This window comes from Vigna umbellata, chromosome 2 (genome assembly GCF_029865625.1).
Source record: "Vigna umbellata cultivar VRB3 chromosome 2, Vumbellata_1.0, whole genome shotgun sequence".
Taxonomy (NCBI): Eukaryota; Viridiplantae; Streptophyta; class Magnoliopsida; order Fabales; family Fabaceae; genus Vigna; species Vigna umbellata.
Window position 1 is genome coordinate 25,558,441 of NC_142166.1, and position 11,860 is coordinate 25,570,300.

Genomic DNA, 11,860 nt, shown 5'->3' on the forward strand with positions numbered 1-11,860 from the left:
CCTGTTGTGGCTCCTCAAAAACAACCTCACCAATCTCAACAGATTCATTAGTTGCATCATCCAAGGTTCTCTGTTCACCAGCTGCATCAGCAGGGTCATTTCCATCCAGCTTGCTCATAATTAACTCTTCCTTGGCACCTGCAAAATAGTTAGAAGCAGAGCATATGGCAGAATTGATTTCTTCACAAATTTCACAACCACCCCCAAGGCATGTACAAGCAGTGAGTTTTTCATTGTTCAGTTCTAAAGAATTTAAGAACCCAACAAACTCAAGTTCAAGTTCTAATCCTAAATCAGTACAAGCATTTTCAAAATCAGCCAAATCAACTTTCACATCATCAAAAACTGCATATCTAGCATCATGAGCATCTGATTCATCATCAAGAAGTGCATTTAAATCTGTGCAATCATCAAGTACACTAGATGCAGGTATATGAACTTTATCAATGGAATAGGCTGAATTTATGATATTAGAATGATCAAAGCAAGGAGTAAAATCAAAAACTTCTACAGGCACATCATGCATATGATCAAACACATTGAAATCAATTTCAGGCTCACCCACATCAACATCAAAATCCATTTCACAGTACTGCAGCACCAAAACATGGTCAGCAGCTTCCCTCATTTTTTTCAAATACTCTTTGGACTTTCTGAAATCAGTTTGTACTTCCAGTTCAGCAGATTCAACTTTTAAATCAGTAGTACAATCAATTTCATTGAAACAAGAATGAGGTTCAGTACTATCACCATCATAACAAACATTTTCACTTAATTGAGCACTAGTATTGGTAAAATCATATATAGGAACATCAATAAAACTATTACAATCATGAATCACAGCCAACTCCCTAAAACCATCAACTAGCTTTTCAAAATCATCACCAGTGTAATTATGGTCATAAGGTTCACAAACACATTCAGAAAAATCATCAGATGCATTCATACAATCATCACTCATCAGAGAATTGGAATTATCATCATCAAAATTTAAAGTAGAATGTGAATCAATGAAAGAAGGATTAGAGTATACAGTTACAGAGGTGGTTGGACACTTAATCTCTTGAAACTCTGTGGCAGCAGCTACCAGCAGTGGTGCTTCATTGGTTGCTGCCTCTTTCTCCTTTTCAACTCTCCCAGTCAACTTGTTGACTACAGCTACTAATTGAGCCACTTGAGTGGTCATCCCTTGAATTTCAGATACTGGAATCCCCTGCTGCTGATCACAGAATTGATCTTGCCATGGCTGCACTGATTGGAATTCCTCCAGCTTTGGTTCAGCATATTGGTGCCAATATGAATGTGGCAGCTGCTGCTGCATAATCCAGGGTTGCTGCTCACCATATGGTTGAAAACAAAGTGGTGGTTGTTGCTGGAAAATTTGATTAACTGGCTGCAAAAATTCCTCAGGAATAGGCTCACAGAACAGGTCAAATCTTGGTGGTTGAGCATTATAAGGAAAAGAACAGTTATCATATGAAGAGTAGTAATTCATGCTTACCCAAGGCTCACTGGAAGAAACACCAATCAGACCTCTAAGACCTCTAGTACAGAATTCAACACAAGAAATTTATGGAAGAAAAGAGAAACTATACAAACTATATAGATGCAAGGACTACTCTACACTCCTAAGCCTAAGCTATATGAACACAGACAGAAATGCAAGTAAGAAAATAGACCTAAACAAGACTAACCTAACACTCTAAAACTCAATTCGCCGAGTCCCCGGCAACGGCGCCATTTGTTAAACTGCTTTTCGTCGCGCAAAAACAGAACAAAATCTGGTCCCCACTAATGTAGTATAGGACAACCAGAGAATCAATCCTAGGACTCAACAAAATTAAGTTTTAAAATGTAGAGTTAAGTCTTGTATTTATTTACTAATTATTTACTTACTAACTACTACTAAACAGGTGGGGACGTTTAAAATGAAAACAAAGAAATAAAAAAATTAGGAAAAGCGAAACTATAATCTGTTTTAAAATAAAAGAAGGAAGAAAATAAAGAAATAAAACCTAAACTAAAGTAATGAAGAGATTAAACCTATTTATATCCAAAACAAAACCTATATACTAAAACTGGAACAAAATCAGAAATAAAACCAAATTGAAAAGAACTTAAAACTCAAGATTGAAAAGCATCATATCAACAAGAATGTAAAGGCTGAAACAGAAGTAAAGCATATCATAAATTCTAAAATACTCAAAGTGAATAACTGGAACATCAAAACTCAAACTGAACTTCAACTATCACTATCGAAAGCAAAGACAGAATTGATTTCATAGGTGAATGTACATTGATATGAATAAAAGAGTGCTTAGAGTTCTCAAGAAGACATCATGATAATGTGAATCCCAATCCAGGGTATTCTAGTTCATATTTCAGAACTTTAAATTGACTCTTTCCACTAATTTTTCCAATCAAGGTTCATTAACCTATTCATCAATCTAAAATTCACAAACAAATTCAAGAAACACAAATTTGAATCAATTTTTATGCATTGAACTCATCTCTGACTCGAGAAGACATCTCGATAAAGAAATGCTCACTACGGAGTCATTTGATTCCAAAAGGAACTATAGAATGCAGAGAATCAGAGTCCAATTCGTTTCTTCATTGAAACAACACAAGAAACACACAAGCACGAAACATAACAGAATAACAAAACACTGAAGAAGCGAAACATCAAGAACAAAATGTATTATTAACGAGAAAAGAAAATTACGAAAATTGTACCGACTACATGCTAAATCAGAGTCACCGCGGGCTGTCACCACCGTGATGTGCGCTCTAAAAGCAAGGGAACGAAAACCTACTCTATAGAAAGCGGAAAAGAACCCTAATCTACAGAGCTAAACTGAAAGTGTATGAAGTGTGTGTAGTAGTATCTGTTTACATGGTGAAAGCCCTTTTATATAGGGTCTGAAAAGAATGAAAGAAAAAGCAAAGGAAAAATGAAAGAGGGAACCTTCTCGACGACGCTTCCTGCTCTTGATCCAGCGGCCACTGTTCATTTGCTTCGAGCTTGCGTTTCCAGCCATTCGATCCTCTATAACGGCCAGCTCCGGTCAGCTTCTTCCTCACCGATCATCTTCTTCAGCACGTGTGCAACTTCGGTGGAGTGGCACGAGCCTCAGGTAAGTGATGTGCTCCTCTCTTCAGCTCTCGCTCTGCCCTAGCTTTGGGTTTTGCTTTTCCTTTCTCCAAATGAAGTGCTCCAGCAAAGAACCCCCAAGGGAATTGCAGCTGCCAGCCTCCAAAACGGCGTCGTTGCACTAACTCTGCAAGCCCAATTCCAGCGCAGTGTATCAGTGCATTCCAGCACCAATGTTGTGCACTTTCCTTACCAATCCAGCAACAGTGGCCCAATTCTTCAACTTGTAGTAGGGCCCAGTAGTGTCATCAGCGCCAACCTAGTGCCAATCTAGCAGCACAGCTTCAATTAAATTGTATCTGCAGTAAAGAGAAAAAAAAAATCCAAAATTAAAGAAAAGAAAAGGAAATTTAACAAAGAAATATTTTTATCAAAGATTTTCTAAGAAAACAAAATAAGATTTTCTAATTATTACCAAAAATCTAAAAATTACACCTAAAAACCTATTTTTAACTAAAATTCTACAAAACTAAAGAATTAAGAGAAAAACATAAAACTAGCCTACTTCTAAGAAATTAAAAACTAAAGAAATCTAAGAAATGATTTTTAACAAAGAAAAATATGTAAATCTAGAGTGTTATCAGACTCTCTAATGTACCTTTCCAGAAGGCTTCTCCCTAATCACGAGTTCATACAATTCCTAGCATTCCTAATGATCAGTTCATAAGTGCAGGAGCTTAATGACAACCAATATAAAATTGGGAGAAATTCCCCGGATCTAGACTTCCCCGTACGTGACCGTATCGACAAAACCAATAATCATGCATCGAATGAGTTAAACAATGCAAGCATTAAGCAAAGAGGAAAAACCCTTACTAATGATGAAAAGAAAGCATAAGTCTTAATTAAAAGATGTAAAAACAGATTCCATATATGAGAGTTTCACAAGATTACATTGATTCCCCAACAAACATACATAGTTTAGTTCACCATATTCATGGTGAACCTAGATGAATTACAATGAAAGAATGAAAGAATAAACCCTAAAAAGGTGAAGAGGAAGCCTCAGCATCCAAGATCCTCCTTCAAAGGGGTGGAAGAGAGAGTGTTTACTTCGTTCCAGCCAAAGATGCCTAACCCTAGGAAACCCTAAAGCTTATATATCATTCGTAAATTACAAAAAGTCAAGTCCAAGCCCATTAAAGTGCCGCTCAGCGGTAAAATACCGCTCAGCGGTGAGTGCGTGACTTGTTTTCTCCCCTCAGCGGCCATTTTGCCCCTCAGCGGACCTCACGTGACTTCCAGAGTGCCGCTCAGCGGTAAACTGCCGCTGAGCGGTGACTTCGGCTTCTCCTATTTGCACTTTTTGTTGTCTTTTCTGATTTCAAATCTCTCCTTCTTCACTTCTTTCACCAAATTCACCTTAAAACCTGCACAAAAACACTGAAATCAAGCATAAACCTGTCCAGCTCTCTTATTTCCAAAAATATAAAGAAAAGCATGATTTCAAGCTAGTTTCTAAGTGTAAAGGTTGCTTTTAGTGTCAATTTTAATCATAAAAATAACAGTTTTTCAACTGTTATCAACACTCAACAAGTTTTGGTTAATTTCTGGAACATATAAAACATCTGAAATCAGTTTCAAACCTGTTTGACCTTCAATTGCAACTATTCCTTTTCCTTTTACTACAATATATGCTTCATTATCTACTATGACTTTAGAAAGTGCAATTTTGTCAAGTTCTTTAAAGAGTTCTCGATCATAACTCATGTGGTTTTTGTGCAACCAGTGTCTATTAGCCAACTTTCTGTGGAGCTATTGGTAGCGAAGCATGTAACAACAAACAATTGTTCCTCTTATGGTTGATCCTTAGCAACCTTAACTTCTCCTTGTTGTTGATGAGACTTGCAAATCTTTTCCATGTGCCCTAGCTGCCCACACTTATGACACGTTGCATCTAGTCTCCACCAGCACCTTTTTTGTGGATGATTGGTTTTCTTACAATGAAGACAAGGTGGAAAAACCTGAGTATTATTATTCTTGTTGTTGATCTTTTTTAATCTTCCAGGTCTGGTATTATTGTTCTGCGTCTTCTTGTGTTTGTTGTCATTGCTCTTGATTTTGACTTGAAAAGCACCCTCCACAGATCCTTCTTGCCTCATAAGTCTTTTTTGCTCTTGGACCTGTAAGGCATGCAACACCTCTGTCAAAGTGATCTTAGTTAGATCCTTAGTGTTCTCCAAGGTAGCTATAGAAGCTTCATATCTTTCTGGTACTAATACAAGAATTTTTTCAACAATTCTTGAATCAAAAAAGTGGTGCCCAACAATCTTACTTTGTTGGCAATGCCAAGTAATGTATTTGAGTACTCTTTGATGGTGTCAGATTCTTTCATTCGTTGTAGCTCAAATTCTCTCATTAAATTCAATACTTGCATGCTTCTAATTCTCTCATCTCCTGCATATTCTTTCTTCGAAGTAATCCTAAATTTCTTTTGCTGTGTTGTGATACATAATCCTGGTGAAAATTAGTTTTGAAACACCAGAAAATAAACATGCCTTTGCCTTTGCTTTCCTGGATTTTTTCTCCTTGTAGTTTTTCATCTGGACTATAATAGGGTTGTCGGACAGCAGAACAATATCGTAATCCTCCTCCATTTCTTCCCAAAGATCCAAAGCCTCTAAGAAGTTCTGCATTTTTATCGCCAGAGATCATAGTTATTATCTCCATCAAAGATAGAAGGAGCAACTTGAGAGAAACTTGTTTCTACATCCATTTTTTAGGTCCTGTAAGATGTAGTTGTAGGTTATTTTATTGAAAAAGTTTGAGAGAGTGGAACAGAGGAATATAAAACTGCATTAATATTTTATTAAGGAGTGCTATTGCTTTTATAAAGCAAATAACTAAACGTAAATGCACAAAAATATTGACATCTATAATCACTAACAGACTAGTGCTCCTAGTGCCTAGAAAATAGCAAATAAATCCTACCAGTCAACATGACTTTTACTTTCCTAAAAAATAGCGTAAAATATTATTTTAATTTGTTAATTTCCAATAGTCTTCCATCAATGTTAATAGGAAGGGAAAAGAGAAATAGGGTAAACGAAAGGTGTTTAGTTTAGAAAAATATATGATAACCGATTGCCATTTTTTTTACATTGAAATCTGGTTTTAAAATAACATTTGTGACATGTATGTATATTGAATGAATAAAAAATGGTTTAAACCCTTTAGTTGTGGGTTTTTCCTAGTTTGATCCCCGACTTATTAGAATCCCCAATTGAGTCCTTAAAAGTGCTAATTTGAGTCAAGTTTTTGCACAAATGGGAGGGTGATGTGTCAATTTTTGAGCACGTGGCATGGTGAGAGTTGAAACATGGAATTTGGCAACTTGTAAAATTATAATAATATGAATTTCTGAGAAAAAATTGTAGGACTGAAACTAAAGTTTTTAGAGAGGCCAAAAACATATTTTTTTCTCAACTTGAAAAAAAAATCAATTCTAATCTAAATGTTCTCTTCGTCCCCAATTCTTCATCTTCTCCAAACAAAAATTTTTGGCTCACAACCAACTACATACACCGCAAGCTTCCATCTTTTAGTAATGAACCTCACTGCATCTCTTTTGTCCTTTATCATAAGAGAGAAAATATGGATTTTTTGACCTTATGTATTTCCCTGTTCTTGCCAAGAACCAAAACCTTGCATCTCTCCTCAACAGATAAAACCCATTTAGGATCACGTCTCAACATGTCAGAAAGCAATTCAAAAGTAACAGGATTGTCACCAAAATGGAGAGAATCCAGATTTGGAGCAGTTATCTCAAAGGCATCTGCAAGTACCCGTTTACGTTCTAACTTAGCACAATCATCATTACACATCAGTTTTCTTTGTCCAAGAGGAACTTTCTTGCCATTTGCAGCAACAGGTTGAAGCAACATAGACAACTTTTGGATAATGGAAGCTTCGTGTACAACATCGACATTATAATTAGCAGAGCTTCTGAAAAGGGATTTAGGATTCAATAAAACTGAATTTGGGATTCAATTTGGGATTAAAAATCTGAGAGGAATTTGGGATTTAAAGTATTGGGATTCAATTTGGAATTAAATTTTGGATTCAATTTGGAAGACGAGCGAAGTCGCAATTTAGGGTTTCTGGTCTGAAGAGATTTAGGGCTTTCTGTGTTTCAGGTTTTGCAGGTTGCGAGGAAGTGTTTCGCAATAAAGGAGATGAAGCGAGGAGTTTCGTTTCGTGGTAATGCTCATGGTGACGCTGTGATTTTGGAGTTTTTGCGCTACAAGTTTCGAGATTTCACGGTGGCTCTGACGAAACTCGAGATGGCTTCTTCTTACGATGGCGTAAGGGTTTGCGTTGGTTGGGGGGGGGGTGGACGAGCATCGCTGGCACTACGAAGGAGGTGATGGAGCGTGATGAACTCTAGTGACTATATGAAAAATTAGAAAAAACAATGAGACAGGTTTACAAGCACATTACTCTGACATCAGCATGTCACGTTTCAAAAAAGTACACATCAACCTCTCCCCTGTACAAAAACTTAGCCCCGTTAACTAAATTTAACGGCAGAGGTTCAATTGACTCAAATTAGAACTTTTAAGGACTCAATTGGGGATTCTAATAAGTTGGGGATCAAACTGGGAAAAACTCACATAAATAGAGACAATTAAAGAGTTTAAACCATAAAAAATCGAATCGTTTATCAAATCTTCTCCATGTACTTGTTATTGGTCATTTCTTCTAGTTTACAATTAAAGGGTTTAAACCATAAAAAATCTGTGGACTTTCGAAAATCGTTTATCGAATCTTCTCCAGGTACTTGTTATTGGTCATTTCTTCTAGTTTACAGTAATAAAAGAACAATCCGGTATCACCAACGGGAGAGCGATTTTAACCTGTTTGGCATAGAAAATTTTCAACGTTGGATCTCCCAACCTTTTGTCTCACTATTTCGTCCCAACAAAATCCACGCATCATAATTTACTTCTAAACAAAGTGCCAAATGTTTTCCAAATGGCGGAACATTAGTTTTTTCCTTAGTTTGACCTGGGACATGGTTCCTCGCCATGCAAAAATCTGTTTGGTCATCATTTTGCATGACCTTGATGGTGATTAGGGTGATTCCTGGGATCCGTGCTGCTCGAGTAAACGGTCAAAATATGACTATGCAATTACTCAACATAAACGCTAGTGTCATTTTTTCAAATAATAATTAAACTGCATAATAAACGATTGAGTCAATGTTGTGTAAAAGTTATACTTGCTTGAACCATTATGTTACTTGTACAACATTATCATTGTTTTCGGTGTTTTACACGCCACTGAGCTCTTACGTGTGGCTTAAGTGTGCATAGTACTTTCTCTCCCTGGGTTGAGAGGGACGTCTACAGAGATAAAAAAGGAAGCTTTAAAATGAAACTTATTTTCGAGTTACTTTGCTCAGACGCAAGGAAGCGTTATAATAGTAAGGCTCTGCCAACCTTGGTTCACACTAAATTCTTTTCCTGTTTTTAATGATATTCACGTGTGTATGTACGTATGTTCTGCCCCTTAACTTTTACTTTGTGAACTTTTTGCGAACAAATTGATGCTTACGTAGTCGAGCAACGTTGAATATATCCTATGGTAGTCAAACCTCAGGATGGTTGCAGTCAAATTGAGGCTTTGCTCCTTCTAAACTTTGGTCTGTGGTTCATCTTACCTTAACTTGCGTATTTGTATACACTGAGTGTTTAAAGGAGGCGTTTGGACCATTTCACCAGGAGGTTGTTTGAACGAAAATTATATGTTCAACAAGGTGAATATAATAACCCGCCGAATGAATGTTTGAATCTCATTGTGATAACGACATTTGTATAATAATTAAAAGGAAGAAAAGAATTTGCTAGATCAGGAAGATGCTGCCATTCTAGTAAGAAATTCAAGGCTAAACCATTAAACTGCTGGATGGAACAAAATGTCAAAGCACTTTTCTCCCGCAACGTTATTAAAATGTAATGTCAGAAGACTAGTTAGTTTTTAACTTCATATAGATTCCACCTTATATTATGCCTGAAATATTATTCTTTATTCCTTTTGTATTAAGACATCAATCACTTTAAAGCCTTTGTTTTGGTGGTACAGAAAATTAAATAAACGACTCTTTGCAAAATCACGAATTAAAATAGAAAACTTGATAAAATAAAGAATTAAAATGACAGGTATAATTTCGACATTATTAGTCCGGGAATTTAATAAAATGACAATTATGATAAAGAAATCTTAAAATTCAGTAAAAAATGTGTTAAAGTTTTTCTTTGTTCACTTTAATGATTTGAATGGATTTAGTAAAAAATATTAAATAGATTTGAGAGAATTTAAAGATAAAACTTTTGTTATTTATTTGAGTGTATTTAAAAATAAGTAAAAATGATCTGGAACTAAATCTTTTTAGTCTGTCACATCAATTAAATCTTACACTAATTTTCACAAACTTTATTTCAATTCATTTTCACTCACTTCCAAAAATCTATTCAAATGTACAATAAAAATATTTATCTTTAAATTCTATCAAATCCATTCCATCACTCTTCTCAAACATGATTGAAGTTGTTAAACTTTGCTGAAGTGTTGTTCAAACATGGCGATTTATTTTCCTCCATAAACATCGTCAGCCAAAATAATGAATCAGAACGGGATCGACAATGCAATTACAGACAAAAGAGATGGAGCTATAATGGCTGAAAAAAAATTCATGAAGAAGTATGATGAAAGATAAATGCAGACAGACTTAAAAGATAAACAAAAGGAATCATCCAGAGGAAGAAGAGCTAGGAGCAGATGCTGACCAAGGTGGTATCTGGGTAGAATAAAAGGAAGAAAGTGAAGTGTCCTGCGAAGAAGTTACAAAGGCAGAAGAAGAAGAAGAGGAGGAAGAAGAGTGAAGATGAGAAGCCATGGAAGACGTGACTAGCGTCCTATCATCATAGAGGTTGGTGGGGAAGCCCGAGAGCTGAAAATACTCGTAAACGTTGGTGGCACCTTGAGAAGGGAGAAAAGATGGAGTATGCACAGCTGGATCCGTCGACGTTGAAATGGACACGAGAGAAGTGGAAGAATTCGAAACACTAAACTGAGGTTGCCGGAGAGTGACATTCTCAGGGAAGTTCAGTTTCGCTTTGTTTCCTCTAAATCGAAGAGCAGCTTCATCGTATGCTCTGGCAGCTGCCTCCGCGGTGTCAAACGTCCCCAACCACACCCTCGCCGCCTTGAACGGATCTCTTATCTCCGCCGCCCATTTCCCCCATGGCCTCTGCCTCACTCCTCTGTATTTTCTCCTCTCCTCATCCCCTCTAACGTTCTCCGTCGTCTTGTATTCGTACACTGCATTTCCCATTTCCCTTGTTATTCTGCTTGTCGAATTGTTTGAAAATTCTCCACCTGTATTCCCATGTATCTCGTTAGGTGGTAACCAAAAACAAAATAACACACATTACACTGCAATCTTGAAGGTTCACTACTGTTCTATTCCATGTTACAATATAAAATTAAAGAAGATATTTTTAACTAGTACACCCTAATTCCTTAAAACATTCCAAACACGAGCCCAGCAACGATTGAAGAAAATTGAAGAAAGTAGCATAGATAGTAAAGATTTGAACATGTTGCTTACTTCTTGGCATAGAAGAGGTTTGCGAGAAGCACGGTGCGTCTTGTTCCCTTGCTCTCTTGTGAGAAGAGGTTCCAAGAACATAGTTAGATGAAGAAGATAAAGAGGGTGTTATAGAAGCAGAAGAAGGCACGTGTGGTGTAACAGCATGATTATCATGGAGAAACGCAGAATCAGTGGATGTTGGAACCTCTCCGGTGACAACGTGGGTCAAAGCTGAGACCATAGCAGACATCTCTCTCTCCCTATTCATACCCGGAAACAGCCTTGACAATGCATGCGTGTTCATCATCCCTCCCTCGTTCTTGTCAACCTCGTTTTTCTCTCTTGGATTCGCCACCTTAAATAAACAAAATCAGAGACACTTGGATTAGCTTTTGTGCATGCAGAAACACCCTTTCGATCCCACAACCCCGTGCGTTGTTTCTTATATATACGAAACGATGGAAAGGTCCAAAGTGTTCGCAGGCGCCGCCATACGAGAGTCAGTCGGTGGTGATTTATTGAACACCTATACAACTTCTCTCCTTATTTACCAACTAAATCAAATAAGATAAGAATTCTTATTTATTACATTAAATATAAAGCGGTTTGAATAATTCCTTCTATTTTTCTCTATCTGCTAATCTTTTTTTGCCCCACAGTTAAGGTGCACAAATTAATTAATTAAAAAATTAAGAACAGATTATATTTTATATTTTAATAACTACCATTAAAAAAAATGTAAAATGTGAAAGCATAAAGTTGCCGGCGCAAGTTTTGTGTGTGGAGAGGAACCTCCACCGGCAGTTCCTGCTAGTCGGCAAAAAGTGAAGAAAAAGTAACACTTGTATAAGCCGACATTACAAATAAATATAGTAAGTGTAAGACAAATTTTGTACTATTTGAATTTTCTTTCACCTAAACTCTTTCATTTTAATCCAAAATATCAAGTCAGCGAAAAAAATTACAAAATTACTTGATATTTTTAAACATATAAAGAGCTTATATTTTGTTTCGTGTGAGATTTTAATAAACGTACCTTTTTTTTTTCATGTTATACACCAAAAGGGATATATATCAAATAACTAAATTTAGTAATCGGCATGACCCATCAA

At 36.5% G+C, this 11,860-nt stretch overlaps 1 protein-coding gene and 1 pseudogene across 1 annotated transcript; both read right to left on the minus strand.

Annotated features, from left to right (window-relative positions):
* Window positions 1–462: 462 nt before the first annotated feature.
* LOC148203695 (uncharacterized) lies at window positions 463–1,495 on the minus strand (annotated as a pseudogene).
* An 8,178-nt stretch (window positions 1,496–9,673) lies between these two features.
* Window positions 9,674–11,260, minus strand: LOC124846048 (ethylene-responsive transcription factor ABR1-like). Its single transcript, XM_088107897.1, has 2 exons — window positions 10,767–11,260; window positions 9,674–10,534 (listed from the first exon to the last, which is right to left on the minus strand). The coding sequence occupies exons 1-2, from the start codon at window positions 11,053–11,055 to the stop codon at window positions 9,906–9,908; spliced, it is 918 nt and encodes a 305-aa protein (XP_087964023.1). The 5' UTR covers window positions 11,056–11,260; the 3' UTR covers window positions 9,674–9,905.
* Window positions 11,261–11,860: the final 600 nt, after the last annotated feature.

Coding starts and splice junctions, on each gene's coding strand:
- LOC124846048 (XM_088107897.1), bottom strand. CDS start 11,055: ATGATGAACACGCATGCATTGTCAAGGCTGTTTCCGGGTATGAATAGG. Junction 10,535..10,766: donor AACCTCTTCTATGCCAAGAA/GTAAGCAACATG, acceptor ATGGGAATACAG/GTGGAGAATTTTCAAACAAT.